This window comes from Lagopus leucura, unplaced genomic scaffold (assembly GCF_019238085.1).
Source record: "Lagopus leucura isolate 7727_CA_CO unplaced genomic scaffold, USGS_WTPT01 Super-Scaffold_810, whole genome shotgun sequence".
Taxonomy (NCBI): domain Eukaryota; kingdom Metazoa; phylum Chordata; class Aves; order Galliformes; family Phasianidae; genus Lagopus; species Lagopus leucura.
Genome location: NW_024962261.1, coordinates 4,887,725 through 4,915,418, shown reverse-complemented (window position 1 = coordinate 4,915,418; position 27,694 = coordinate 4,887,725). Strand labels below are relative to the sequence as shown.

The 27,694-nt window shown below is 39.2% G+C and overlaps 1 protein-coding gene across 14 annotated transcripts in view; it reads left to right on the top strand.

The window, feature by feature from the left end:
- The window catches only part of MEF2C (myocyte enhancer factor 2C), a 138,676-nt gene that overhangs the window by 86,086 nt on the left and 24,896 nt on the right, over positions 1-27,694 (top strand). For 10 of the 14 annotated variants that reach the window (XM_042866163.1, XM_042866171.1, XM_042866160.1 and 7 more), the window contains 4 exons: positions 15,549-15,608; positions 15,754-15,891; positions 22,674-22,860; positions 23,654-23,701. In XM_042866163.1, the coding sequence (XP_042722097.1) occupies positions 15,549-15,608; positions 15,754-15,891; positions 22,674-22,860; positions 23,654-23,701 (433 nt within the window). Of the gene's footprint in view, positions 1-15,548; positions 15,693-15,753; positions 15,892-22,673; positions 22,861-23,653; positions 23,702-27,694 lie in introns of all 14 variants that reach the window. The other 4 variants (XM_042866173.1, XM_042866170.1, XM_042866172.1 and 1 more) reach the window with 2 other exon arrangements.

The following is a 27,694-nucleotide window of genomic DNA, read 5'->3' as shown; positions in this document are numbered from 1 at the left end:
AAGTGCTATGTGAAAGTCTGGTCTTGTTGAAATCCGACAGGATCTGCTTGCAGATTTTTGATTTTAGTATTTCTGTAGTAAGAGTCAAAGCCACACATATTTTGAGGTAAGTTCATCTTCAATCTTGCCACAGTCTTATTTCTTTGATGCAATCAGCATTTGGTTGATTTTAAAATTCAAATACGAAGCAAATTTTAGAGATGCTGCGGTATTCCTGTATCATTCCACGTGGAACTTTTTAACTCTCTTCTAAATCAGTTTGCTGCATTGTAAATGCCCTGCAGAACTTAGGAAAGAGCTCTGGATGCTGTGGCAGCATGCTGATGGCAGCAGATGGCTTAGAAAATAGCTAAAATAATCGAATAACTAATAAGCTTACATTTCTTGCTGCAGTACTGTCAATAGGAAATACTACTGCTCTTTCTGTCAAGACAGTGGATTCAGCCTAAAGACACAGGCGGACATTACAGGTCTGTAATTGGTCCAGACATCCAGCATTCATAAACTTGTGGACAGTTTACTGTAAAGTTCATTCTGTGTGCAGAACAGAAATGCAGAGAGCTGAAACCTCTGTTCTTTGTTATGTAGGATTTTCCTTGTATGCAAGCTAAGCATGCTAGAAAAAAAATGCTCTAAACATTATTCGCTTAACATTTTTCTCAGTTTGCTGAAATTGACAAAGATTAATTTTTTTCTCAGAAACAGTCCCCAAAACACTGCCTGTGTCTATGTAGCAAAATACTGTGAAGCGATGAATCACAAAGGAGGTCAGTTCTTTAAAACAAATGCATCCCTTAAGACTGCTGCGGGGCTTCAATTCCCCCCAAAAATATTCGATTCCTAATGGGAAAAGCTTTCTTTCTTACATGTAATGTGTTTTTTTGGGACACCAATTGAGAATGTCTGGGGAAATAGCTGTGATGGTGTTAGTACTACTCAGTTGTTCACTGCCTTTCTCCATTGGAGGTTACCAGCTTCTCAGCAGACTCAGAAGAGGGGAATACCCAACCCTCAGCTGCTACATCCCCACCAGTTGAGTATGGGGTGAGCAATCTCTGCTTGCGGGGCAGCACTGCAAGAGAACCAACCCTGCAGTGGTGGCAGCCACCAAAGCTGTTGCGCCGGAGTCCTCAGAATAGGCCTCACCGACACAGTACCAATCACACACATGGCTGTGTTCTTCACTCCTACCTCTGTCAAGCCATGGAAGAAAGGAAACAGGCTGACATCTTGCTTTGTTTGTCCAGTTCTCCTGCAAAATGAATGGACTCCAGTAGAAACATCTTCTGTAGCCCACAGAATTCTCTGTGTGGGAATACGATATGATTAAAGGTTTGAAGATTTCAGACAGTAGTGCTTTGGCTACCCAACATACCAATTCTTCCTTACAAAACTATAATTTTGTCCAGAAAAAGAAATCCAATTTTACAGTGAGAAACCTTAACAGTTAAGATATGTTTAAGCTGTTTCTAGAGAAAGCTGAAATTTTCACAAAGATGCTCAGTTTCTGAATGAAGGTTTTTTTGTGTTGGTTTTGGGTTTGAGTATTTTGTGTTCTTCTATTCTTTGTCTGTTTTACCCCTCGGCCATGATTTTTCTAGTATCTCTGCAAACTTTGCTCTCATATCCACATTTCTGGTCAAAATGTTCTGACTTGGCTCTGCCTCTGTCACTCCTGCTTTCTCAAGCGGTGATAATACTGGAAACTACTGCGTTTCTCAAGTCTTTTTCCTTCATTCTGTGCTGAAAACCACTGTTGTAGTGTTAGTTGAACTTAGACTCTGCTCAACAAAGCTACAGAAGGTTTGTGAGGTCTCTCTGACTATAGTAAATTTAGAGTCCTTTGTGAATGCATTGCAGTTAGCTCCTTTTCTTTTTAATGAAATTGTTCTTACAGCACCTCAATTACGATGTTACTTACAATCATGCATCTTTTTAGTAGGAAAAACAAAAAAAAAAGTGAATTAAACTCCATCCAGGAAGTTATCAACAGTAATGGGAGTTAAACTTCAGACTCTCGAGATACATGCAAGCAACTTGAGTGTTGGTAATCCTGTGTAAAGATGCTTTGCCTCTTTTCCCTCCATAATGGCACAATTTGCAGTAATGGAAATTTAGAACTCACTTGCCTTGAAAGCTTCCTGAACTCTCCAAAATCCATCTAAAATCTGATCTCTTTTTTCTAAGTCTGTCATTTCTGATTCTTTTGAATCACTTCTCTTGAGAGAAGTGTTTACTCATCTAAAGGGAAAAGCAGAGTGATAAGAGCAGTGTGAATACACTTCCAAGAAACAAGGAGTTGCTAGAAGGACCAGCTTTCTGGGGTAATCATGCAGTCTGGAAGTTTCATCCAGCCCCTCCATACAGCTGCTGACTATGCTCTCTCAGTCCTTCTTTGTTATTACATAGATGAGATATCACAGAATCACAGAATCACAGAATCACAGAATTGTAGGGGTTGGAAGGGACCTCCAGAGATCATCGAGTCCAACCCCCCTGCCAAAGCAGGTTCCCTACAGCAGGTCGCACAGGTAGGCATCCAGGCAGGTCTTGAACATCTCCAGAGAAGGAGACTCCACCACCTCCCTGGGCAGCCTGTTACAGTGCTCTGTCACCCTCACTGTAAAGAAGTTCTTGCACATGTTTGTGCGGAACTTCCTATGCTGCAGTTTCCAGCCGTTTCCCCTTGTCCTGTCTCCACTCACCACTGAAAAGAGTCCGGCCTCGCCATTCTGCCCCCCACACCTTAGATATTTATAGACCTGGATCAGGTCCCCTCTCAGTCTCCTTTTCTCAAGGCTGAACAGACCCAGTTCACTCAGCCTTTCCTCATAGGAGAGATGCTCCAGGCCCTTCACCATCTTTGTGGCCCTCCGCTGGACTCTTTCCAAGAGATCCCTGTCTTTTTTGTACTGGGGAGCCCAGAACTGGACGCAGTACTCCAGATGAGGTCTTACCAGGGCAGAGTAGAGGGGGAGGATCACCTCCTTTGACCTGCTGGCCACGCTCTTTTTAATGCACCCCAGTAAGCCATTGGCCTTTTTGGCCACAAGGGCACACTGCTGGCTCATGGCCAACCTGTCATCCACCAGGACACCCAGGTCCCTTTCCGCAGAGCTCCCCTCCAGCAGGTCATCCCCCAACCTGTACTGGTGCATGGAATTATTCCTCCCCAGATGCAAGACTCTACACTTGCTTTTGTTAAACCTCATCCGTTTTTTTTCTGCCCAGCTCTCCAGCCTATCCAGGTCTTGCTGAATGGCAACACAGCCTTCAGGCGTGTCAGCCAATCCTCCCAACTTCGTATCATCGGCAAACTTGCTGAGGGTGGCCATTATCCCCTCATCAAGGTCATTGATGAAGATGTTGAACAAGACCGGACCCAGCACAGACCCCTGAGGAACACCGCTAGTTACAGGCCTCCAACCGGACTCTGCACCACCAACAACGACCCTCTGTGCTCTGCCAGTCAGCCAGTTCTCAACCCACCTCACTGTCCACTCATCTATCCCACACTTCCTCAGCTTTGTTATAAGGATGTCGTGGGGGACAGTATCAAATGCCTTGCTGAAATCAAGGTAGACTACATCCACTGCTCTCCCCCTATCCACCCAGCCAGAGACAACATCATAGAAGGCTACCAGGTTGGTCAAGCACGACCTCCCCCTTGTGAACCCGTGCTGACTACTCCTGATAACCTCCTCTTCTTCCAGTTGTCTGGAGATGACATCCAGTACAAGCTGTTCCATCACCTTTCTAGGGACAGAGGTGAGGCTGACTGGCCTATAATTGCCTGGGTCTTCCTTCTTGCCTTTTTTGAAGACCGGGGTGACGTTGGCTATCTTCCAGTCTTCAGGCACCTTCCCCATCTTCCAAGACTTCTCAAAGATGACAGAAAGCGGTTCAGCAATCACCTCTGCCAGCTCCTTCAGCACCCGTGGATGAATCCCATCAGGTCCCATGGATTTCTGAACATTGATGTTGCCTAGGCGCTCCCGGACCACCTCTTCCCTGACAGAAGGGGGGTCTTCCATTCCCCAGATCCTCTCACTAATCTCCAGGGTCTCAGATTCCCGAGGGGGAGCTTTTTCACTGAAGACAGAAGCAAAGAAGGCATTCAGTATCTCCGCCTTCTCAGCATCCTCCGTTACCAGAACACCCCCGTCACTTAGCAGGGGAGCCACATTCTCCCTAGTCTTCCTTTTACTGTTAATGTACTTGAAAAAACCTTTTTTATTATCTTTTATCCCCTTTGCCAGATTTAATTCCAGGCGGGCTTTAGCCTTCCTTGTTGCATCCCTGCAGGCCCTGACAACATTCCTGTATTCTTCCCAAGTAGTCAGACCCTTTTTCCACATTTCATGGGCCTTCTTCTTTCCTTTGAGTTTGTGCACGAGCTCCTTGCTCATCCACACAGGTCTCCTGCCACCCTTTCCCGATTTCTTCCTCACAGGGACGCACCGATCCTGAGCTTGGAAGAAGAGCTGCTTAAATGCTGACCAGCTCTCACAGGCCCCCTTGCCTGCCAACACCCTAGCCCATGAGACAGCTCCAAGTAGGCCCCAAAAGAGATCGAAGTTGGCTCTCCTAAAGTCCAGGATAGCAGTCCTACTTTTTGCTTTACTTCTTCCACTCAGGATCTTGAACTCCACCATCTCGTGGCCACTACAACCCACGCTGCCCCCGATCTTTACTTCCCTGACAAGCCCTTCTCTATTAGTGAGAATAAGGTCCAGCAGTACCCCTCTCCTTGTCGATTCCTCAACCACCTGCATCAGGAAGTTGTCTTCAACACATTGCAGGAACTGTCTGGACCGCGCATGCCTGGCCACATTGCTTTTCCAGCAAATATCTGGATGATTGAAGTCCCCCATAAGCACCAGCGCCTGGGATCGTGACGCTGCTTCCAACTGTTTGTGGAAGGCCTCATCAACCTCCTCCTCCTGATCAGGGGGCCTGTAGCACACACCTACAACGGTGTCAGCCATACCAGCCCGCCCCTTGATTCTCACCCACAAGCTCTACACTGCTACACCACTCTCCCCCAGGTGGAGTTCAATACATTCAAGCTGCTCTCTTACATAAAGAGCAACTCCACCACCCCGCCTTGCCGGCCGATCTTTCCTAAGAAGCACATAGCCCTCCATGACAACATTCCAGTCATGCGAGCTGTCCCACCACGTCTCTGTGATCGCAATGAGATCATAGCCATGTGACCGCACGCAGATCTCTAACTCTTCCTGTTTATTTCCCATACTGCGCGCATTAGTGTATAGACACTTCAGGGAGTCAGCATTCCCCTGCCACACTCCATCCCTTCGAACTCCACCCTCGTCACCCATCAAGTTCACTTTTGAGCCTTGAACTACCTGAACCTCAGCAGTGCTCATTTTGTCCCCTTCCCCCTTCTTACCTAGTTTAAAGATCTTTCAATGAGGCCTGCCAGCTCCTGGGCTAGGATCCTTTTACCCCTTGTAGACAGTTGAGCTCCATCTGCAGCCGTCATGCCAGGAGCCGAGTAAATTGCCCCATGATCAAAAAAACCAAAATTCTTCTGCCTGCACCATCCTCTAAGCCATTTATTGATGAGGAGGGCCTTTTTGATCCTCTCAGAGTCCTTCCCCGCCACTGAAGGGATAGAAGAGAAGATCACTTGCATTCCCGCACCATCCAGTACCCTCCCCAGACCCTTGAAGTCATTTTTTATTGTCCTTAGGCTTCTCTTGGCAGTATCATCACTGCCAACCTGAACTACCAATAAGGGGTAGTAGTCAGACGGGCGAATAAGCCCAGGCAGCTTTCTAGAGATGTCCCTGACCCGTGCCCCAGGAAGGCAGCACACTTCCCTCCGGGTGGGGTCAGGACATATCATATCTTCAGCATTCAACTTGAAAAATTATTATCTGGATCTTGCTATTCCTGTAGGATTTTCCATGGGAAAACAGGACCTCTTTCTTTCCTTACTAGCAGATGATACTTTGCTATATAGAAAAAATGCATAACATAGTCTAGATTTTAGCAACTGTTTAATGATAAATACAAGTTGTACAAATGTTGGTTTTTTTTTGTTGTTGTTGTTGTTTTTTTTTTTTTTTTTTTTTTGTAAATAACATATAGTTTCTTGGTCTAAAAAAAGACAAAACAAAACAAAACAAAAAAACACCGACATCTTAAACCAAATACAAAATTCTGCATCATTTGAGTCATCTGTTTTTACAGTTAGAATCGTGGGCCAATTTTTCCTCTGAAATGTACTCACTTTAAGCTTAGTGGACAGACTTTCTTCCCTTCTCCTTGGTGAAAACTTGACTTTATCAGCAGAACACTGAGTTGATGGTTATTGCTTTGCTGCTATTTAAGACCTCCATCCTGCAAAGTAACAGAAGTCTAGAGTTTCAGAGATCTAACCTCTATTATAATTCACCATTTAAAAATATATATATATTGATTTAGGTATCTTTACCAATGGATAAAACAATTATGGTACTATAAAAATATAAGAGGTTGTTCTTTTGCCTTTAAAAGGAACAGCTATTCAGCAACATTTGCTCGTTGTCATACTGGTAGGGTTTTTTTGTAATACCCCGTAATTTGATCTGCTGTGAAATAAATGTTCAAATTCTGGGAAGGATTAAAAACAACAACAACAACAACAAAAAAGCCTTCTCTGTTGAGAACACTAATACAAACACGCTTTTTATGGGAGACCTCCAAAGAAAACCCAGGTGCAGAGGGAAGTGGTGTTCCTGCAGCAGTGGGTGGCATTTTCACTGCTGAGTCAGTACTGCCCCAGCTCAGTGCTGCTGGAGGTGCACTGTTTCATTCGAAATGGAAAAGCAAAAAGTTTTGTGGTCATCAAAGATTACCTGGCCTCATAATTAAGAGTGAAGACGTTTGCCCCAGGGTCTGGGGAATATTCATTGCAAAGTAAATTATATCTATCGTTACAGATTTATTTGTCAGATATATTTATCATTTCTTCTCCTGAAAACTTCGCTTCTTAGTCTAGCTGACACAAGCTGATAATATATTCATCCCAAGATAGCTTCATTGTAATGATAAGTGAAGCAATTCTTACACATACTATTTCTGAATTCCAAAATATCTTAGGATATTTTAGATTAAAATATATTTTTAGATCAAAATACATATCACAAGTATATTATTTCTGTAATAATTTTGTGACAAAATTTCTGTAAAATATGTGTTACTTTGTTTATCTCATTTCTTAAATATTTTGAGTATGGCATTTAGTATTAAATGTTCCCATTTATATCACAGAAAAATACCAACTGCCTTTGAAATAGTTAATAGTTTCCACAGTTATTTATATTAAGCCTCACATATTTAAAATACTGTGTATTTGGAGAGATAGTAACACTCATGTAGCATACTTGGTAACACCACTGTAGATCTAGAATAACTCAGCTGGTGTCTTTACAGCTGTTCCAGCCACAGATTTACACCAGCGTAAATGAGATCTGACTTCAGCCTTGTATTTGTATACATGTCTGACTAAATTAGACAGAAATGAAAACGTTGAGGGCAGAGCTCCATCTGGAAGAGGTAGAGTCAGTGGAGAAGGATTATAGATAGACAAACATAAAAAGGAGGGAAATAACAACCTGTTGATGATTACAGTGTTTATTTTTAAGTGGCCAGATATTCCCTAAAGAAGCTGAGATGATTCTGCTGAACTACTGTAAAGTTTATTTTTCCATTCATACGCTTTCTGTGTCTGGCAGCAAAACCCAGTACAAATCAAATATACTGCATCTCACAGTATCTTCTTCTACTTTGAATATGCTCAATACAGCTTAAGGAAAATCTGGCCATCGTCATACACTTAGACCATTTTGAAAACTCCGTGAAAGACCTAATGTACCAATATCATGCTGTGGCCAAGTCAAAGCAAGTCAAAGATGTATCTGTTCTGGCTTTGGCCCATCTCTGCATCCCCTGGTAGACAGAGCTTACAGGCTGGCAGTGCTCCTCCCTATGAACTACTGGAAGGAGACAGTGCAGAAGCGTTGTTTTCATGGAGTCTTCCCACAAATACTGGCCCTTGTGAAACAGTCGGTGGCTTTGCTATGGCCTAAGGCACACATGTATGGGCAGAGCAATGTGCAGGATGAGTGTTGGCAAGAGCAGACTGAAACATTCTGCCCAAATCTAAATCTTCTTTATTTTGTCTAGCTGAACAGGGGGCCTGCAAAAGGTCTTGGGACACCCAGTACAAGGTTATAGTTGTGGGCTGCTCAAGGAAGAGTGATAATTATTCCATCCTTAGACACAAGTGTCCTGAGAATACCTCCAATCTAGCTAAATAATCTGCTGATTTTGAGCATAAAGCACTAACAGTCAAGTCAATAGAAAGTGTTGTGTTTTTACTACAGCAGAGCTGCACACAAATTTAGTTTTTACTCCATACTTCAGTGAAACCGCATTATTTAATTGTGCAGTAAATTCTGACTGATGTTTAAGAGGATATTTATTTATTTATTTTTAAATAAGACAGTTTGTTGGCTTTTTTTAATCTTACATATGTGGATGGGGATGATTTTATCACGTGTAGTTATAACTAGATTGACATTACATTTACGCCACTAATCCCATCACTTCCAAGTGATCTTACATGTGAACATATTGTTTAGGAAGTACCAGTTCATAAAAACACATTTCTTGTTTTACCTCTTCTGATACAACACACCAGCAGTGTTGGGCTGCTCCTGTACTGCATCACTGTCTGTGAAATCTAATTATGTTCAACTACAAAAACTTGCAAAAGAATCCTTCTAACTTTGAGCAAGAAGATGTTGAAACATGATACAGTAGCAGGTGTGTATACATGTGTATAAATACATGCATAAATACATATACAGGCATATTTGTGTACATATTTGTGCACTGTTCCTGTGTTCCTGCAGGCTGTGACCATGCAAGGGTTGAGAAGTGCAGCAGCAGTGATGGTGAAAGCGCTGGGGCTGGGACCAGGTGTTGGACTGGCAGATGTGGATGGTGGAGATGTGTGTCATTGCTGCTGTTCACATAATACATGCCCTCATCTGCCTTTGCCTGGACCATCTCCGTCAAAGCCAGAGAAACATGATCTCCTCCACTGAGGGTTAGCACAAGAATCTTACCTCAGCTGCCTGCAGGATTTTTGGGGCCTTCAGACCATTTGTTCTGTGATGACGGATGAGGATAAGATGGAGGGATGAAGAAATATCCCTGCTTAGAGTCCCAGGAATTATTGGGAGTTCAGTTCTTTAAAAAAAAAAACAGTTTATGGGTGTGGTTGAGCTTTAAAGATAAGTATTGTGCTTGGCTTCTTTTAGGGTGCAAGCCCCTGCCTTTTCACCATCTCCAAACTCCCCACCCCACATCCCTACAGGGTAGCCCAGAAGACAAGGTGTGCAATCTCATGTGGATGCAGGAGTTGCCCTGTAGAGGGAAATGGTGTAAGGTGAAAGTTGATAAATACACATTCAGAGGGCTGTGCATCCCTCTGGCTCATGCTGCACCAGCTGCACATCCTTGCCAAGCTTCCTGGTACTCAAGTCACATAGCACAGCTAGGGGAAAGAGAAGAAAACACCCCACTGTCACAGTACTCTTTAAAAATGCTGTTGATTAACTTGATTTTGAACCTGTACTAAAAATTATTGTAGAGGATATATGTCTCGTAATGCATCAAGAGCATGAGTGGAAAAGAATAGGCTGAACTGTGTAAGCAGGTGGAAATCTCATATCATGAGAATCTTGCGGTGTACACATATATAGACATTCATAACACACTGGGTGATTATCCAAAAGCGAAGAGAAGCAGATGCTACTGGCAAACGATGTCAACATTGTTTGGTTTCACAAGAGGTGTGATTAGAGAAGGTACTTGAAGGAGGAGAGAATAATCACTTGGCAAGCAAAAATGAGAGGCAAATGCAAGCAGACGATCAGTGTACTGTTGTGAAATACACACTGATGTGTATTCATTTCAAGAAGAAAGACTTGCGGAACCAGACAATGGAAATTTCTTTTCTTTGAAACTTAGGTGAAAATAAGATAGTAAAGAAGGGTTAACGTGTGGTTCTAGAAGTTCAGCTGTTATATAAGCCCTGTAGCTTATATAAAAAAAAGGTATAAACCACAAAAGCATTTAATGATTTATACGAAAGAGGTAAGAAATGTTCCATTTTTCTCTTTTACTGGTATACATTTTTCCTTTTGTCTGAAGCTTGTTAGATAACAGTAAGTATAATCATGTTTTATCTGATTCTCCTAAACATGCAATTAAAGTGCATTAGTACCAGCATACTAGTTTATGTTCATTATTAAATGTAAAAATCTGAGAAATCCACATTAATGGAACATAAAATTTCAGATTTTCGTTACACACAAGTCAGTGAATTCAGATGGATGGTTCCCATAGCAACCTATCTCTTCCTCCTTGTGTTTTTCATTCCACTAGAATCTTTCATTACTTGATTGCACCATACATTGTACAGTGCCATTTCATCATAAAATTTCATCATTATGTAACTGTGCAAGAGAAGAGAGTGAAGGTTGCCTTCACTCCGCACTTGCTAACTTCAATGTTTCTATTGCACAGAGAGCAAACAGATGCTTAAATGAATCAAGCCCATGATTTAAATATTTCCTGCTTTTTAGAGGGTCTCCATAAATTTGGCTGGGTGCTTTGGCATGGCTATAAAGCAACCGAACACAATAGCATATGATTTCTTTATAATTGCTTATTGTCTGCCTTGCCACGTAGCTATGTGGCTCCAGTGAGCAAAACAGAGACCAAACCATTTTTCAATTGTGGCTGGAAGATTTCTCCTATCAAGATACAGGAAGGTGATAGTGGAAAATAGAGGGTACTTGTGGTTTTTGTCTCCTAACAGTTGAGTATAATATATCACGTTAAACATGTTAAATCTTTGTGGATTCTCATGGTTTCTAGCAGGGTTATCAGTTAGAAATTTTTAAGATTCTTATGGTAACTCCTGAACAACATTGCAGATATGGGAATTAGTAAAAGCAGAACTGTAATTCTTAATTTTTCTGCAGTGGAAATTTTGATTATGGACATAGATAAAGCCAACAAGGCAGTACTTCTCATAACATAAATCAAGATAATGATTAATTTTGCAATAACTAGTTGGGTCTTTCATCCTCAGGATATGTAAGTGTAGCACGTAGAGTGGACTGTCAGAAGCTTTTTGGGACCTTATCAAGTGACCTAGTCTTCTACCTTTTGGAGCTAATGTAAGCACTTCAAAGTCCAAATATCTGCAGCTTCTCAAGTCCCAGAGTGCTTTGGAGATTGGTTCCACAGTATATAAAACTATTGAAATTATGGAGAAAGGAGGAACTCCTCAACAAAGACAAGCAAACTAAAACAGAAGAAAAATAAAAAAATAAGTTGAGTGTCTGTTCTTCTCCAGTCTTTCCATTAAAGAAAAACTAAAAGTAAAAGATAATAGTGCATAAGCAAAGACTGGAGAAAAATGAAAGGCTCTTTTCTCCTCAGAAGCTTTCAAATTATGATGATTTCCATGTCTTGATAAAATCAGATCAAGCCATATTTTCTTTTGTGCTTTTGTAGTGATGATAAATTTTGCATGAAATGAAAGTAAATAGTTGTTTATACTTCATTTTACAGCAACCAGTATGTCACTAAGTCAGCACTTACCAGAGCAGGATTTAGGCTGAACTGCTGGCATATGAGATTTCAGCCAAAGGTTGTTTTCCTTTAACCATTTTGTTTTTCATATGCCATGGCTGATTTTAGGTTATTAGTGTCCTAGTGTCCAATGTAATTACAAAAAAAGGGGCTTATTTTCTTAAATAACTGAAATCTGATTTCGGGTTCTCCAGAATGCAGTGCTTTATACAGTTGTGTAATTTTATGCTCTTAAAAAATTCCCTGAATAGTCATTAAATCTTTGGAAACAAACTAGGCTCCAGGAGGATGCTATAGCTCTGGCTATTTTCCAGGATTTGCAGGAGGCCACGACAGCTTAGCATCGTTTCTAAATGACTGCAAGACTAGGTCAAAAGCCTGCTGAAACCCAGTTGGCCTTCTTAATGATTCTATTCTTCTGTGAGGTCCAGAGTCAGCCTCTATAATCCAGTGGTGAAGCAGAGCCAAGGAGGAGAGGGAAAAATTGGCGTAGTCCATAGAGCTTCTGAATAAGGACGGATCTGTAAGCTTTCAGTCCGTGTCACTTACAGTTATGTTGTACCAACAAGTACCAAATGTGTTGAAGCACAAAAGTAAAGGACTTTTCTGAGAGGTATGAGTTTGGTAATAGTGTGGGGAGTAAAGTAACACAGTGCAGCAGAACAGACCAAATTACATGAGTATTGGAAAGTTAGAGATAATAAGATGCCCAGGATCATTATATTTGTCCTGAATACCACTCAGTACCTTGCTGCAGAGGATAAGTATGTCATTTCTAGTAAGCTCTCTGCTCTCCAGAGGACTGTGAATTTGAGTGTGTGTGTATGTGCGTGCCTATGCAGCCTATCCATCTGCTTTTCTGTCCATTTCCTTATTAGCTTTTCATTCTTTATTCAGTACCAAGGAAATCTGGCACAGAAGGAGAGGTCTTATGGACTATGAAATTCAACATCATTCATGACATTTTTGTGTTCTTAGGCAGAAAGAGATCATGGAGATATTCCTAGAAGGTGTCCCAGCTGAAGATAGGGTTGCAGCAAGAGTCCCAGTGTGCAGAGGGGAAAAAAAGGATCCATAGAAGAATGGGCAGGGTGCAGGGGAATCCTCAAGAGATCCAGCTGCAAGAATTCTCTGTACATTGCACTTTACTCCAAACTGTAGTTTATAGGGAAACAAGCATTAGTTCCAGCACTTACAAAGCTAGAAGCTGTGTAGCACACTTGTGGACATTTTTGTTGTCTAAACTTAACTTACTAAAATTTAGGGGAGCTGGCTGGGGAGAAGGGCACAGATTAATGAACTGGATTAGCCATGTCTGCCAAGGCACCAGCCAGGCACACTGGATTTGCACACAAAATTTGCCTTTACTCTGATAAAGCTAAAGCTAATTTTGGGTAGAAGACCACCCGCCTCACAGTGGGCTGCTCCCCCCAGCTGCAGCGCTGGCCCAGGGCTGCTCCTGCAGGGGCTTCTCCGTGGGCTGTACCTCCTTCAGGCCATATCCACTGCTCCACCTCCTGGACTGCAGGGAATTTTGCACATGGAGCACCTCCTCCTGCCCTGCGCTCGGTGCCTGCTCAGCTGCTTCTCTTCCGTTGCTCAACCCTCTTCTCCAGCTGCTGTCATGCAGTAGTGTTTCTCTCACTTACCTCTGCTCCCTCAGAACACAACCAGCTTTGCTCGTGACTCAGTTCTGGCAGCGTTGGGTCCATGTTGGACCAGCTGGAGCTGCTCTGTTCACAGGGGCACTGCTGGGCACTGCTGGGCTCTGCTCACACAGACCCTCCTGGCTGTCTCCTGATTACATAAGCCTAATAAAGAAATTTCTAGTTAAAGTAGGGATTGAAGCCTGTAATGGCAGCAAGTCTAATTCATTGCACCTGCTTTCTCAGATTATGAAAATAAAACAGGTGAGTTATTTAGATATAAAAGGGAAAATTCACTTTTACTGCACCATACTGTATCTATTAAGTCTATCAAACAGCAGTTGATTGTAGAAGCCCTCTTTACAATGGGCTTGTTCCAGTCTATTAGCAATAGATATTATTCATGACTTTGTCATGGATCAAATATCTGAAACATAAAGGAGAGATAAGAGGGAGTGGAGAAGTGGAGAGACTCATTCAAGTCATCTCATTTTCTTAAGGTTTTATTCAAATGGATGTATAATTTTGTCTGTGAGTCTGGAGTGGCTCTTAGGCTTAGATCTGAAGTTTGTATAGATATGAAATTTGAAAAGATCTACATTAAACAAGCCTTCTGTATTTGCCAAAATGTGTTTGAGAGGTCTACAGCATGAGTTTGGAAGGCTCTGATCTCAAAGGACAGAGTGCTGTTATTTTGTCTTGATGAAAATCTAAGATTCAAGTCATGTCTCCAGAAACAGAATAGCTTTATGACTTCTCTGCAGTGATAAGGTGGGCCCATCCACAAGTCTTGTATAAAACACAGAATCGAAGTCTAATTTTTTTATATACAAATACAACAGTACAAACTATGAGTTTGTAGTATGAAATTGTAGAGATTCAACACTGTTAAATTGGGCATTGCCATAGAGAAAATGGCTAAGAAATGTGATTTTCCAAAAGGAACAAAAAGCTCGGATCAGAGGCAGCCAGGTAAAAGAAGGCAAAAAGACACCAGTTAGAGTCTGGTATCTAAGGCTGATTGCTAATCACTAGCACAAATACTAGTGACACAGTATAAGCATAGTTACTTAGTAACACAGGAACTTACGGGGTCTACCTGTTGTAAGGCCTCCCAGCCAGGCTGCAAGGGAAATTTAGCTGTGAGTGGTCTGATAATGGCTGTAGACAGCCAAATGGACCCTTTGAAGAGTTTTTCAACAAGGAACTCTTCAAGCTGTTTGGGAAACCTTACAAATATTGACTTTGTGTACTGTTGCTTGTATCATAGTCTACAAGGACTTTTTTCTCATATCCTTCTACCTTAACAAAATGGGTGACTAGTAGACCAGTTAAGGTCTATTTAAGGCCAGGCAACCATTTAAAATTGTTAGCTACTAATTTCATTTAATTTTTGTGCTTTGGATCACTGTTATTTTTCTTTGTGATGATGTTCATTGTTGTTTGTGGTTCCAGGGCTTAAATTCAGCTGGTGAACCTGAGATTCTTCTGTTTTGACTTTTCACTAAGCATCTGTTCTAGCAGTTATTTTTCCTGTACATTAAAATTCAGCATTGTACATCTGTAGCACTGTAACTGGAGTCAGCAAAAGTAAACACTATATCTAGGAGCTCTGAATCAGTATTTCAGTCATGTTCACAGCCTACTCCCCACTCTTGTCCTACCAAAAGCATGCACCTTAGAATGGCAGTTCATGTCATTCCTTAAAGAATTTGATTCGGTTGCTCCTCCTTCTACAGTGAAGGACATGAATTGCTAAATTAGTTAGCTTTTGTTTTCTTTCATTTGTTCCTCCTGTACCTGTCCTTCTAGGAGACACCAGAGTATTCTACTCTAAACAGTATATGTCTTTTGCCGTTAATTCCTATGTATAAATATGTTAGAATTGTCTTCTGGGTGGGTATTTTAACCTCTTAATGCAATCAGATGTGGGAATGACGTGTATTAACACGAGCACTTTGCTGGACTGCTAGTGTTGTTCTCTATTGACTGATTCCAATTTCAGAGCAAGGAGATTCTTTCAGAGCAAGGTGTAGTCTTGTCTTGTCATTCATAGCAAGGCATGTGGCATCATTGCAGTGGGTACGTCAGCAGTTTCTGTCCCTAAATTAGAATGTAAAAACATTCCACCTCTGGGCAGTTTGTATTACTCTAACACTGCTGAGTCTTTCTTGCAGCCTGTGTAAAGGATTGAACTTTCCAAATTGTGTATTTCAGACATTGAGAAAGAAAGGACTTAATGGCTGTGACAGTCCAGACCCCGATGCAGACGATTCAGTAGGTCACAGCCCTGAGTCTGAGGACAAGTACAGGAAAATTAATGAAGATATTGATCTAATGATCAGCAGACAAAGATTGTGTGTAAGTACTCTGAGTTCCTTTTCATTTTTTTTACCTTTTGATATTTCTCTGAACCTGGCAGGCATTGAACAAGAAAGAAAACAAAGGTTGTGAAAGCCCCGATCCTGACTCCTCTTACGCTCTCACCCCACGCACTGAAGAAAAATACAAAAAAATTAATGAAGAATTTGATAATATGATCAAGAGCCATAAAATACCTGTAAGTACCAAAGGTTAGATGGCTGTCTGCTGATAACCGCTGCAGTAACAAACCATAACCCTTTCAGTTCTGGCTTCTTAAAGAAAACATTTCAGCTGGAAATAGGCTTTAATAGCCCAACTATGGTCAGGAAATTTCACACAATGTACTTTTCCTCCAAGTCTCTACCTCTGATGTAGACAGAGCCTATAGGTGAAACCTGCAGAAGGAAGTGAAATATATATATATGCATTATATTCACTTGGTTTACAGAACTGTTTTACCACACTACTTGCACAAATTATACCTAAAATGTAACAATGGAAATATTTCTTTGTGGACAGGCTAACAAACCCACAGAATACTTTCTGTGGTGATATAGAAAAAAATGATGTAGAACTGAAATTCCTTTATACATAGCAATTACTACATTCTGTGCGTGTCACTTCGGTTCTCAAATGTCCCTGCCAAACTCAGTTGCAGCACTGAAGGGTTACAGCTATTTGCTCGCTGCAGAAAAACAGACTGCATGAGAGCCTAATGGTAGGATTCAGACATGTTTGTGTGTTGGGGTGATTTTACAGCTTTGTCAGAGAATTTGCTTTGACCTCATCAGCATTTACTTAATGCTTTAACATGAGCTAAATTTTGTTTTAACCAAGTCAAAATTTCTAACCTTCAGTCATATGCCTTGCCAGATATCTAAGAGAAATAACTCTGCATGTGCTATTTTGTTTGCACAAGACATACAGGGGAAAAAAACTTGTGATTATGTTTAATAGAAAATTTATAAAACTGACAAAAAAATGTGGGGGTTGTGAAGGTTATATTTGGCCCTTCTGTGTGGAAGGATGAGCAATCCAAAGAATTACCTTGGTCCAAAAAGCATCTGAATTTACATTGTTAACTGCGTTCTTTTAGAAAAGATTATTTGGGTGTGTTCACTGTTTATTCCCATGTGAAAGTTGGATGTTTAACTCACAGAGAGGATGTCTTCTCACTCAAAATGACGAAGTCATACCCGTTACGCTGCTCAATTGTGTATACAAAATGTGATAGTTAAGCTGAAGACACATCTTAGGGATGTTCTGATTCTATTTCACGCAGTGTACATTTTTTTTCCATTAATTCTCAATGTAAAAAATTTTCACTCGAGCTAACTAGAATCTGGTGAAGTTCCCACATCATGGCAAATACATCTTTGGGAAAAAAAAAAAAAAGAATAAATAAATAAATAAATAAATAAATAAGATTTTTCATGGAGGCCAGAATGGCACCAGATGTGACAACTGAGCATTTGGAATGACTGGCTAAGAAATCCCAAAATGTACATGAAATATCAGGGAGGTATAAATATACATTTAATCTTCTTGCCTTGCTTTTTATTTGCTACACTGCTATAGGTATTTTTCTCCACAAAAGAGTTGTCATAGCTGTCACCATGAGTTTGATTTCTCAGGATGGAACTCAGTTTGACAAACAGTGATTGCAACATTTAGATTGACTGTTATAAGCTTATATGCTTCACCCTTTTTCACATCAAAATCTTGGCAATCATCATTTCTTTCTTTTTTTCAAGGATGACCTGTGCTTTTTCAAATCAAAGTGACAACATTTTCAATCAGATAGGATACAACCAAGTTACCTTTCAATCTTTGAATATGTTTTGAGATGGCTCTTGAGGTCTTCTGTTTCTCTCATGCATTTTCTCTTTTCTTGAGACAAAGCAATGAATATTACTATTAAAATCTAAGCTATGAAAAAGAGCACCTCGTAAGAAAACTCATTTCTAGTTGACAGTGAATTTTAACACCATTCTTGCTAAGTATTTGGGAAAATCACCTTTTCTAGAAAACTGAGAAAGTTCTAGGAATTAGAAGCAATACAGTCAATATACATTGTACATCACATTGATCCTCCAAAAAAAAAAAAAAGGAAATATCTTTCTAGCTGTTTTCATTAAATCTAACTATTTGATGTCAAATAAAATCGTGGCTTGGCTCTTAACTTGCTGATTGCATTGGTTTCCTAGGCTGGGTTTTGAATATAGTTTATCTTCCTATGTTACTGGGATGTAACAAGGTGCAATGCTTTATTTTTTCATGAAATGGATTCATGAATGCTTCAGAGATACAGAAATGAAAAATGCTATTATTTCTTTCTTCGAAGAAATAAAGTATTTTTCTTCATATGAGACAGAATATACCTTCCCTGGATACTTTACATATACCTCAAGGCCTGTGTGCTCCATCAAACTGCTTACCACAAGAGGAACCAGTAGGCAATGTCCCCAGTGCAACAGGATCTCCTTTTCTTAGCATTAATCGAGATCCAGTGGGCAGAATGGAGTTCAAAGTTTGTACATAACTGAAATTTGCATTTAAAGGACACCAACTTTAACTGTACAATTCAGTGTAACTTCAGGAAAGTCAGAGCAATTACATACATTTACTTGTGATTATTAAAACTGACCAAGAAAGTTGGGGGGAAGAAAGCAAAACTGAATGAAAAGTCAACAAGTCATGTCATTAAATCATTATTTACAAAATATATAGAACAATTCGCTGCCTCTGCCTGGTCTTGTAAGAGACCAAAGCTGTTGCCAAATGAAAATAAAATTGGCTTTCCCTCCTAACAGCGAAAGCCAATAATGTTTCCTCAGATAATTTTCTGGGGAAAAGCATTTATATTGTTCTAAAACATCTGATAATAATTACACACTTATTTGTAGTTTTCATGAGTGATGATAGCAGAGGAGACAGAAATAGTCTCCTAGAAGGGGGCTGTAAATGTCTCTGCCACTAAATAAATGCAAGTCCAGTTGAACATGGGAGAGGGAAAAGACATTATTTAGCACAGAATATTTGGCCCATTAATTTTCAAGGGTTATGAGTATCCAACATTTTGCTTTGCCCAACACACTTCAGCTTGTGGAGTTCACATCTAACATAGTGCAGGCACTTCCCTTTCAAGTGAGCAGTCTGCTCTCTTTAACAATTTTGTTCAAAGGAGAAAAGAGTGGAAAAAAAAAGAAGCAGGATGTGACAAGCTGCATACATGTTAAGGGCAAAGCCATGCCTGTGTTAGTAAATGAACAACAAAGAGCACTCTAAGACACTTATCTCTGCCTCAGAGTGGATTGTTTGACAGTTCCTGGCATTCTTCTGGCACAGGCCAAATACTGCTCTTCCAGACTGATTCTTAGCTCTATTTGGTAGTTAGCCCAGGCCAGGAACAATTCCCAATTGTCAGTTTGTATGTAGCCATGATGTTTTTGAGGTTGAGAAAGTTTAATAATGTGGACGTGTACTGCCCTGTGGCCTCAGATGGCCTTAGTTCCTAGGCACATTTAATTTACTAATATAGATATTACGCAAGTGCATCATAAGCTTTAATATCCATCAGGCCTCACTGGAATAGATATGCCCTGTGACTTACCAAGAATGACTGGGGAATCTATAATAGGATGCAGTTCTTGGAGGACATACGAGACTACAACAAAATTTGAGAAACTAGAGGAAAACTGCAACTAGACACTTACTACTTAGAACTTGTGCTTATCCAAACCACATTCCTTCTCTAACCTTTGGCTACTGGTAAGAAAAAAAAGTCACTATATCATAGACTACTGTGTGTTGCAGTGTGAAGGAGGATAGAGCTAACTGACCTTGCACTGATAGAACTGCCTGTGTAATATCCATAAACAATTGTAAGTACATCCAGATAGTAGAAAAAATGATAAAAATGAAGCCGTTACATACACAGAAATAATAGTTGGTTGTTTTTTTTTTTTTTAATTTAGCTAGTTTAAAAAAATGTTTTCAAAATGACGAAAGGAAAGCTAAGTAACTGTTTCCAAAATGTTTGTATGACTAAGTGATGACTAGTGATAGTGGCAGCCACAAGAGAAAACAAGTCCAGGGCTGTTTTGTTCTATACCAGAGGAGAAAACTGAAGATTCCAAATTTTGAAGTGTTTTAGACGTTGAAGAGAGAGAATAAAGACACAAGCAGATGAGCCTGATGAGAAACTGAGTGTCTTGTGATTTGCATTTGTTGAAGGGTTTTGCTTGGCATAGATGGACATATGTCAAGATAAGGAAAACAAGAGAACAAGTTAGGAAAATAGAGCCAATAGCTATCTACCTAGGCTCAAAGGGAAGATTTCACATTGCTGTCTTCTGACAGCAATGAAGAGGACAGAGCAAAGTGATCCCCAGTGAGTGGTGCTTTATACAGCATAGGATGGCACTCAAGCAGCTAAGAACTGTTTAAAGCCTTCGGAACTGGAAGCCAGATTATGTCCCCAAAGCAGCAAGACAGAGAGATCACCACGGCAGTGAATGTTACAAGAGGCTCCATGTGGTCTTATTCATATCTCACATCGGACTGGATGTGAAGATGTCCATCTTTGTGTGGATTCAATTGTTAAATCTGTTTGAAAAGACAGAAAACAGCAGCAGCAGCTAACTTTGAGCTCCAGAACCAACTCTTAACTGAGCGGCCCAAGTTTCGGCTCTTTTTTACGTGAAATTTGGGAACTTACCAGATCAGTTTCTAGCTAATGAAGATAATGTTTTGCTTCAAAAATAAGAGACTAATAGGACATTTAAGATTATGCAAAGCCAGTTTCTAGGGAGCCAAAAATCATTATAATGACATAAACTGACACCCCTTGAGCAATGTGCTTTGTAAATTTTCCTTTGAAATGCAAGCCACACATGCAGCCAAAGAGTGGAACATCAACAAAAAGATGTATGCAGGCAAAGAAGGTTGCTCCTAAATTACAATAATTATTTTTGAATGTGTAGTCATTTTCTTCTCTTTTTCCTATTCAAGTAAAAAGCACTAGGTTTCAGGATCTCCACATAGACCTAGCAGCAGGTATAGTTTTACATATAATGAGTGAGATTCTCATTATACTTATCCTTCCCTACACGCCTCTACTTAAATCCATCAGCTTTTCCAAAACATGGCCACTGAGGTGCACCTCAGCTGCTTGTACAAAGAGAAGGAATTTGTCTGAGGAGTCATGTTGGCAAGTCTTTCCACCCAGGTACCCTAACTGATCTTGGCCATTATGGAAAAGAGAAGCCGTCTCACAAAACCAAGCCACAGGCCACAAAGTGGGTTTCAGAGCTAAATTAACACCTTGAAATAAGTCCCAGAGCATTTGTGTAACGTATCCTTCGCATCATGCTCTGTACTAAAATCTTTATGTGTGTTTCTGTGGTTAAGCAAAATGATTGTTATATATTTAGAGCAAATTATATCTGCCCCCAGAAGGAGGTGGGTGGGTGCAAAAAGAAAACAGCAACAACAAAAAATACAAGTGCAAGGATAAAATTAATCTGATGGCAAGTGCTGTAATACTCAGGGCACAGACAACAGATCTGACCAGCCAGAGAAGATCCATGTGGGTGGCACAAGACCAGGGTATCTCTGCTGCCTAACACAGCAGATTATATGTCCAGTTCTCAACATTCTCTCACCAGATCCTTGAAAACTTATCAGTATTATCAGCTGCCAGTAATGAAATTAAAATCTGTGAACTCCTCTCTCTGAAGATGTTACAAGCCTGGTTTAAAGACAGTCTTGGAGAATTAAGACTCTTGAGTAAGACAAGATTTTCAAATGGCAAATTAAAGAGTACTTTGTTTGCATTAAGGTATTTTAACATTTAAAATGCTGTCAAGTAACCCTAAGAAAACTCTCCTTTAAAACAAACAAACAAACGCGAAGTTAATTACTGAAAACAAAACAAAAACAGGTAAATTAAACATGGAGTCCTAGTGTATTTGAGTGATACCAGAATCAAAGATTTTAAAGAAATTCAGTGAAACCTCACCCAAGAAAACTCCAACAAATCAACCACAAAGGCCTGAGATTGGCTTTCTGAGAGCATTTTGAAAATCACGTTTTATCTCCTCATACCCTCTATCAGACATAGAATTGGAGTAGTTCATAAGTTTGCTTATTTTTGAAAAGGATTCTTCATAGAGAAAAGGCTTGAGAGAGGCTGCTGCCTTCAAAAGTGACAACAGTGTTTTGGAAAGACTTCACCAAACACACGTAGACATGCATGCAAAGATAAAACAAAAATAATCCAAATAATTTCTATATTTCTTAAGTTCCTGTATTTGATACCTGTGCCTAAGTAGAACTTTTTATTTTAAGCCCTTCCTAAGCTTAGATATAAACACAAAAACACATCATTTACTGTGTTGGTAGCTTTAACATTTCAAGATCGTTCTGATTGCTTAAGCAACATAAGATGAAATAAAAGCTTTCCCTTTTGCATTCCACCTCTTCTAATTTTTCTCCATGCAATGAAGTCATCATAATCTTCCATCTTTGATCTTGCAGTCATCTGTGACACTAGATTAAGATATCACAAGTGAACAATTACGACTTCACTGAATTAAAGAAAAAGAAAATTAGATTCATAAGGCAGTGTTTTATTATTTTTTAAAAAAAGAAGAGGAAAAAGGAAAAAGAACAAAAGAAGAAGGAGAAGAAGAAGGAGAAAAAGAAAGAGGAAAAAAACCCTAGAAAATCTTCTTACAAAGCGGTCATGCAAGCTGCATTAAAGAAGGATGGAAATGTGATTTGAAAAATCACAAAATCACATTTAGAAGCCTTGGTAATTCTTTGAAACTCTTCACTTGACTGTTAATTGGGGGGAGCTTGAATATTTTAATCACCAGCTACAAAATATTTGAACTAAATATAAAGTAACTGTACTCGAAGGCTGTTGTGCTTCTGTACTATTCTTGTCTTTGTTTCCCCTTTTTACTTGTACAGGCTGTTCCACCACCAAACTTTGAGATGCCAGTTTCTATCCCAGTGTCCAACCACAGCAGCCTGGTATACAGTAATCCAGTCAGCTCACTGGGAAACCCCAATCTTTTGCCACTGGCCCATCCTTCTTTGCAAAGAAATAGCATGTCTCCTGGCGTGACACATCGGCCTCCGAGTGCAGGTAACACAGGTAGGCTCCGTTCAGTCCTGTCTTCTTAAATTCTCTTTTATTGGCTGCCTGTGCACCTTAGGTCACTTTAAACTGTACTCTTAGAAACAAGAACTCTGTTTTTAGTAGTCATAACAGTTTGTCAAAAATTGCTGTGTTGAAGAATCAAAAGAACCAAATTGGTTTCTATTCCCAATTTAGAAAACAAACAAACAAAAACATTCTAAAAAGAGTTGAATATCGACTGAGATTAAGGGAAATCAATAAAAGATTAAAGGGAAGATGATCTGCTGTTTCATAAAAAGGCAGCTTGTCTACTTAATTCATGCAGTAAGTCTCTACACCATAAAACTTAAAGGGGCAGGGGACAATGCATGGACAGTGCAAACAAGTTGAAGTAAGAAGCTTAAATGCTTCAGTCTGGTGACAATGAGGGCTCATCACTAAACAGGATAAGGGTGAATTCAGTTAATTCAGTGTGCCTGAGTGGAGCAACATCAACATCCTTAAGAATACTGGGTTCAAAGAATCATTTGAGGTTTCCAAGTTCAAAGGGAAATTTGTGAAATCCTTAGAATGACTTTCAATGAAAAGCTGCAGAAATTAAAATAAAAAGCTATGCAAATAGATCTGATAGCATCTGAGCTAAACTCTGTTTTGTGACTCTGGGCGTGATCTGATGCCGTCTGAAGTCATAGATACAGAGAGAGAAACAGCAGTGTATATGGGAGCAGGTCATTTGAAGTCAGAGAACATTTTGAATGTTTGCTTATTATAGTTTACTTTACTCACTTGTAGTATTTCAACCCTCTAGGTGGCCTGATGGGTGGGGACCTCACTACCGGTGCAGGCACCAGTGCAGGTAAAGAGAAAAGAACTTGTATTTATTTTTCTAATTGAAGAGAGGAATTCCTCCAAAGGCTAAATCCTAAAATATCTTCCATATTGGAGATCAGATATTCGTTTATTTTCCCCAGCGGGGTAGTGGAGGGTTGGTAATTGTGCTTTAAAAAGTTTGTTTTCTTCAGTGTTGAAAATCTTGTAGTTCAGCAAATTCCACGGACACAAGTGTCTATCTTTCTTTGCAAGAGCCTTTCCATAGAAGCTTATAGGTTCTCTGGACTGGGTGATCAGATGAGATTCCCACTGAGGCCAGTGTCTGAAACTTTGACCGTTTATAAGTCACAGGCAGTTTTGTCTTTGACTTAGTGGAACTGAGTTCACTATTGAATTTCTCATTAAACTTTCATCTACTGAGCACAGATTGGATTTCAAGCCCAGGTTTAAGACCACTTCTGATCTTTGAAATCTGTTAGCATTCTCTTAAATAATCAAAAACTAACAACTTAGTTTTACGTTTGTGCTTAAGTGCTTTCGGACATGGCAGGGAAAAGGATGTCCCATATAATCACGAGAGAGAAAGATGAGCCCCTTTAATTCTGTTCCTATGAACCTAATGAGAGCTGTAAGGACTGTTAAGGTCGGTATAACCAAAGCAGCCTTGTCACAGTCCTATTTGCTGAGTAAACTCAGTAGTTTGTTCACAATGTCTGTGATGTTGCATTATTACAAATATAGATTACAAAAGACAACGGCAAGATTTCCATTTCAATTTTAGAAGTAAGCACATAAGTTTAAAGAAAATAAGTGGAGTTTTTACATGGAGCATATTTCATGTTACTGAGTTAACTGCTTTCATAACGGTAGGGGAAAATAGTTGAAAGATCAGTTCTGTGCACTGTAAACCAAGGCCAATATATTTCCTGATTCTAACACTCTATTATAAAATGACTTATATAGAAATTCTGGATATAGCAATCTCCTTTTTTCTTGGCTCTTATCATCCTGCTTTAGACCACCCCCTTTTATCTTCACACATAGATGAGTAACAGATGTTTGTGTGATGCCTCTGTAGTAAAATGGAAACTGCAGTGTATCAAAAGACTGCTTTAAACACATGCTGATGCTTTGAGAGGTCGTTTTGTATTAATTTAGCAGTAGCATAGCAAACCAGGGGAACTTAGGTGTTAGTATCCTTTGTCAACAAAAAAAGAAAATACAGTAAGCATGATAGTTTTGTTAATTATCTTTTGTGATAGACAGAACTATTTGTTCTGGTTCTTATTTTGTCTGCTTTTGTTTTGTTGGGGTTTTTTTTGTTTTTTTTTTATCTCATGTATAGTAGGAACTTAAAGATTGACAGCAGAGGAAGTCAGATAATAATTTGATTGCCCTATTAAGGGGCTCCCTCTACTGTTTTTTTAAGAAATATCATTGTCTCATTCCTGGTTTCTCTGTTTCTTTAAAAAGATGTTGGAAAGCAATTAGGAAAAGCAATGTCGTCTTCTAAAAGAGGCACATACTAAACTAAAAGCTCATCAACACATGCATTTGGTGAAATAATCTTCATGTTTAATAAAATCTGTATATCAACATGCTAGCTTAAAATGTTTTTTCTTTTTAAATACATTATTTTCTTGAAAATATATTAAAAGCATATATAAGCATAGTAAGAGGGATTGCTTATTTCTCACTAACTCAGAATTTGCATCTCCTGCATGAAGTGATATGCACTAAGCTCTCAAGCAATCTAACTCAGGAGTAGGCATTTGATTTGAGGGGCATATATATTGGGAGCACTGCTGGGAATGCATTGTAAATATTTAATCGTATGAATAGTCTTTGCTCTTTAACTGGCAATAAGACTTTAAACACCATAAAAGAAGTGTTTTCCAGATCTCTTAGATGCAGAATAGGAGGAAGAATTTGATACAGGGCTGAAGGAAGATGAAAGGTCACTATAAGGTCAAATCCTCTGTCTTAGTTGCCTTATTCTACAATGACACTATTTTGGACAGCCCCCTCTCTTAAGGGGACAGAAGAATGAACATCAAAAGTTCTCTTTGTTCATCATTCCTCAAAAGAAACAGAGACCTCTGTGTTTTATTCTAATTGGCATCTTAGAAGCTGGTAGCATGCACATTATAAATTTGCATTTTTCTGCAGTGTCCAAAAATAGCATGTATTCAAAATAACATACTCCATGAAGAGGAGTCTATACAATTTCATTTCTGTCACTACAAAATGAAACCACTCTTGATTGCTAACACCAGGCCTCAGTTTCTGCACTACTTTTACAAATCACATTATTACAAATTATATCTGCAGCATCACAGATGGTAAAAGATCAGTTGAGCCTGTGTTTTGAAAACTGTTATTTTGATGGGTTTGATTATTTTAAGTAATAACCCTGAAATAATTTACAATTTACCTTGGGACTTACCAGAATATAAGAAAGGTGACTGTTTCTTTATTATCCTGCTTAACTAAATACCAGCAGTGGTATATTTAACTTAAACCAAGGTTATCTCAGGTTTGTTAAAGCAAGCTTACTCTAAGCCAAAACCTGATTGAATCATTTCTATCATGTGATAGTAGCAACTGCCAAAAAATTGGAGTGAACTTCACATTTGGTGTATTTGCTAAATTACAGCAAAGTCAAACCAAAGGCTTTTGACTGAAAGAAAGAACAAGAACTTTTTGGACTCAAGTCAGTTTTCTGGATCACAGTTACATTCTGGAGTCACATCCATCAGGTTTTTGCCGTAACTAACAAGAAAATAAGAAGTGGCGTGTTACCAGTTTACTTAATGGACTGTGTGAAGTTCTTCTTAATTTTGGGGAGCAGATTTAGTCAATAATAAAACCAACTAAGTCAACAGTAATTTCACCAGAAATAAACAACAACTATAAAATTGAAGTTTTAGCTCTGCAAACAATCTGTACTCAAATTTTATACAGTAATTCAGTATTTATCTAGAGTACTGATGAAAGATTTAAACTTCAAAAGTAATCAACAGTTTTAAAATCAAAATAGATCTGTATTGGAGAAAGTCTTTTTTTCTTTCTGTGTTTTAAGCTTTTGGTCTTTAACTCACTGTATTTCAGATGAAGATATACTTTTTTTACTATGGTTTTCAGATTATGATATTTTTTATTTTATAATTAAGATTTTTCTGAACAGAATAAGGTCCGGTTAGGTCAGCAAAATTTCTTTAAATTTTAAACCACAATAAATAATAAAATCAACATTAAATATATATATATATATATATATATATATATATAAAGTTTTAAATCTAATGTGTTTATTATGCAGATTTTACTAGATTTTACTAGATTTAATTGTTTATTTGCTTTCTTTAATTTGTTTCGCTATTCAGTTTCTTTACAGCCTCCATCTTGGCATTAATATTAAAGAAGCAAGTTATTCGGAAGTACTTGAGGGTCTGAAAATGCTGTCAGTGTGTCGACTGCTTGTTCTCTGTAACTCATACATCCTTAAGCTAATTCTGTTCTTTAGAATCATTAGACACAGAAAAGATCAGCAGTGCATTTTTTATCATTCATCCTGGGTATTTCCAATAACTGAAACCCATATTCACGTATAAATTCAGCAGCTAGACATATCCTTCTCAAAATGGAGCACGAGCTAACAGTTGTCTTCACATCTGCTGAGAGCTCGGGGTCTTAGATTTACTTTCCAATGTTATAATTTGCCAGTGCTTTTCTGCAGATTCTTCTCTTGACTGGGCTCTGGGTGAGCTTATTATATATTCTACTAGTATTGCAAGTCAAATATGCAACAGTCTTTTCTTTATTTTTTAATTTCCAAGCCCTCGGGAGAGACGCAATCTGGGTGGTATCATCTCAAAAAAAAGAAAAAAAATCAATGATTTACTAAAAAGAAATAACTATCTGTCCAAATAAACCTAGAAGCAGTAGAAGCAGTACCAATTCTAATAAAGGAAAGTAAGTAAGAAAGGAAGAAAGAAAAGAAAAGAAAAGAAAAGAA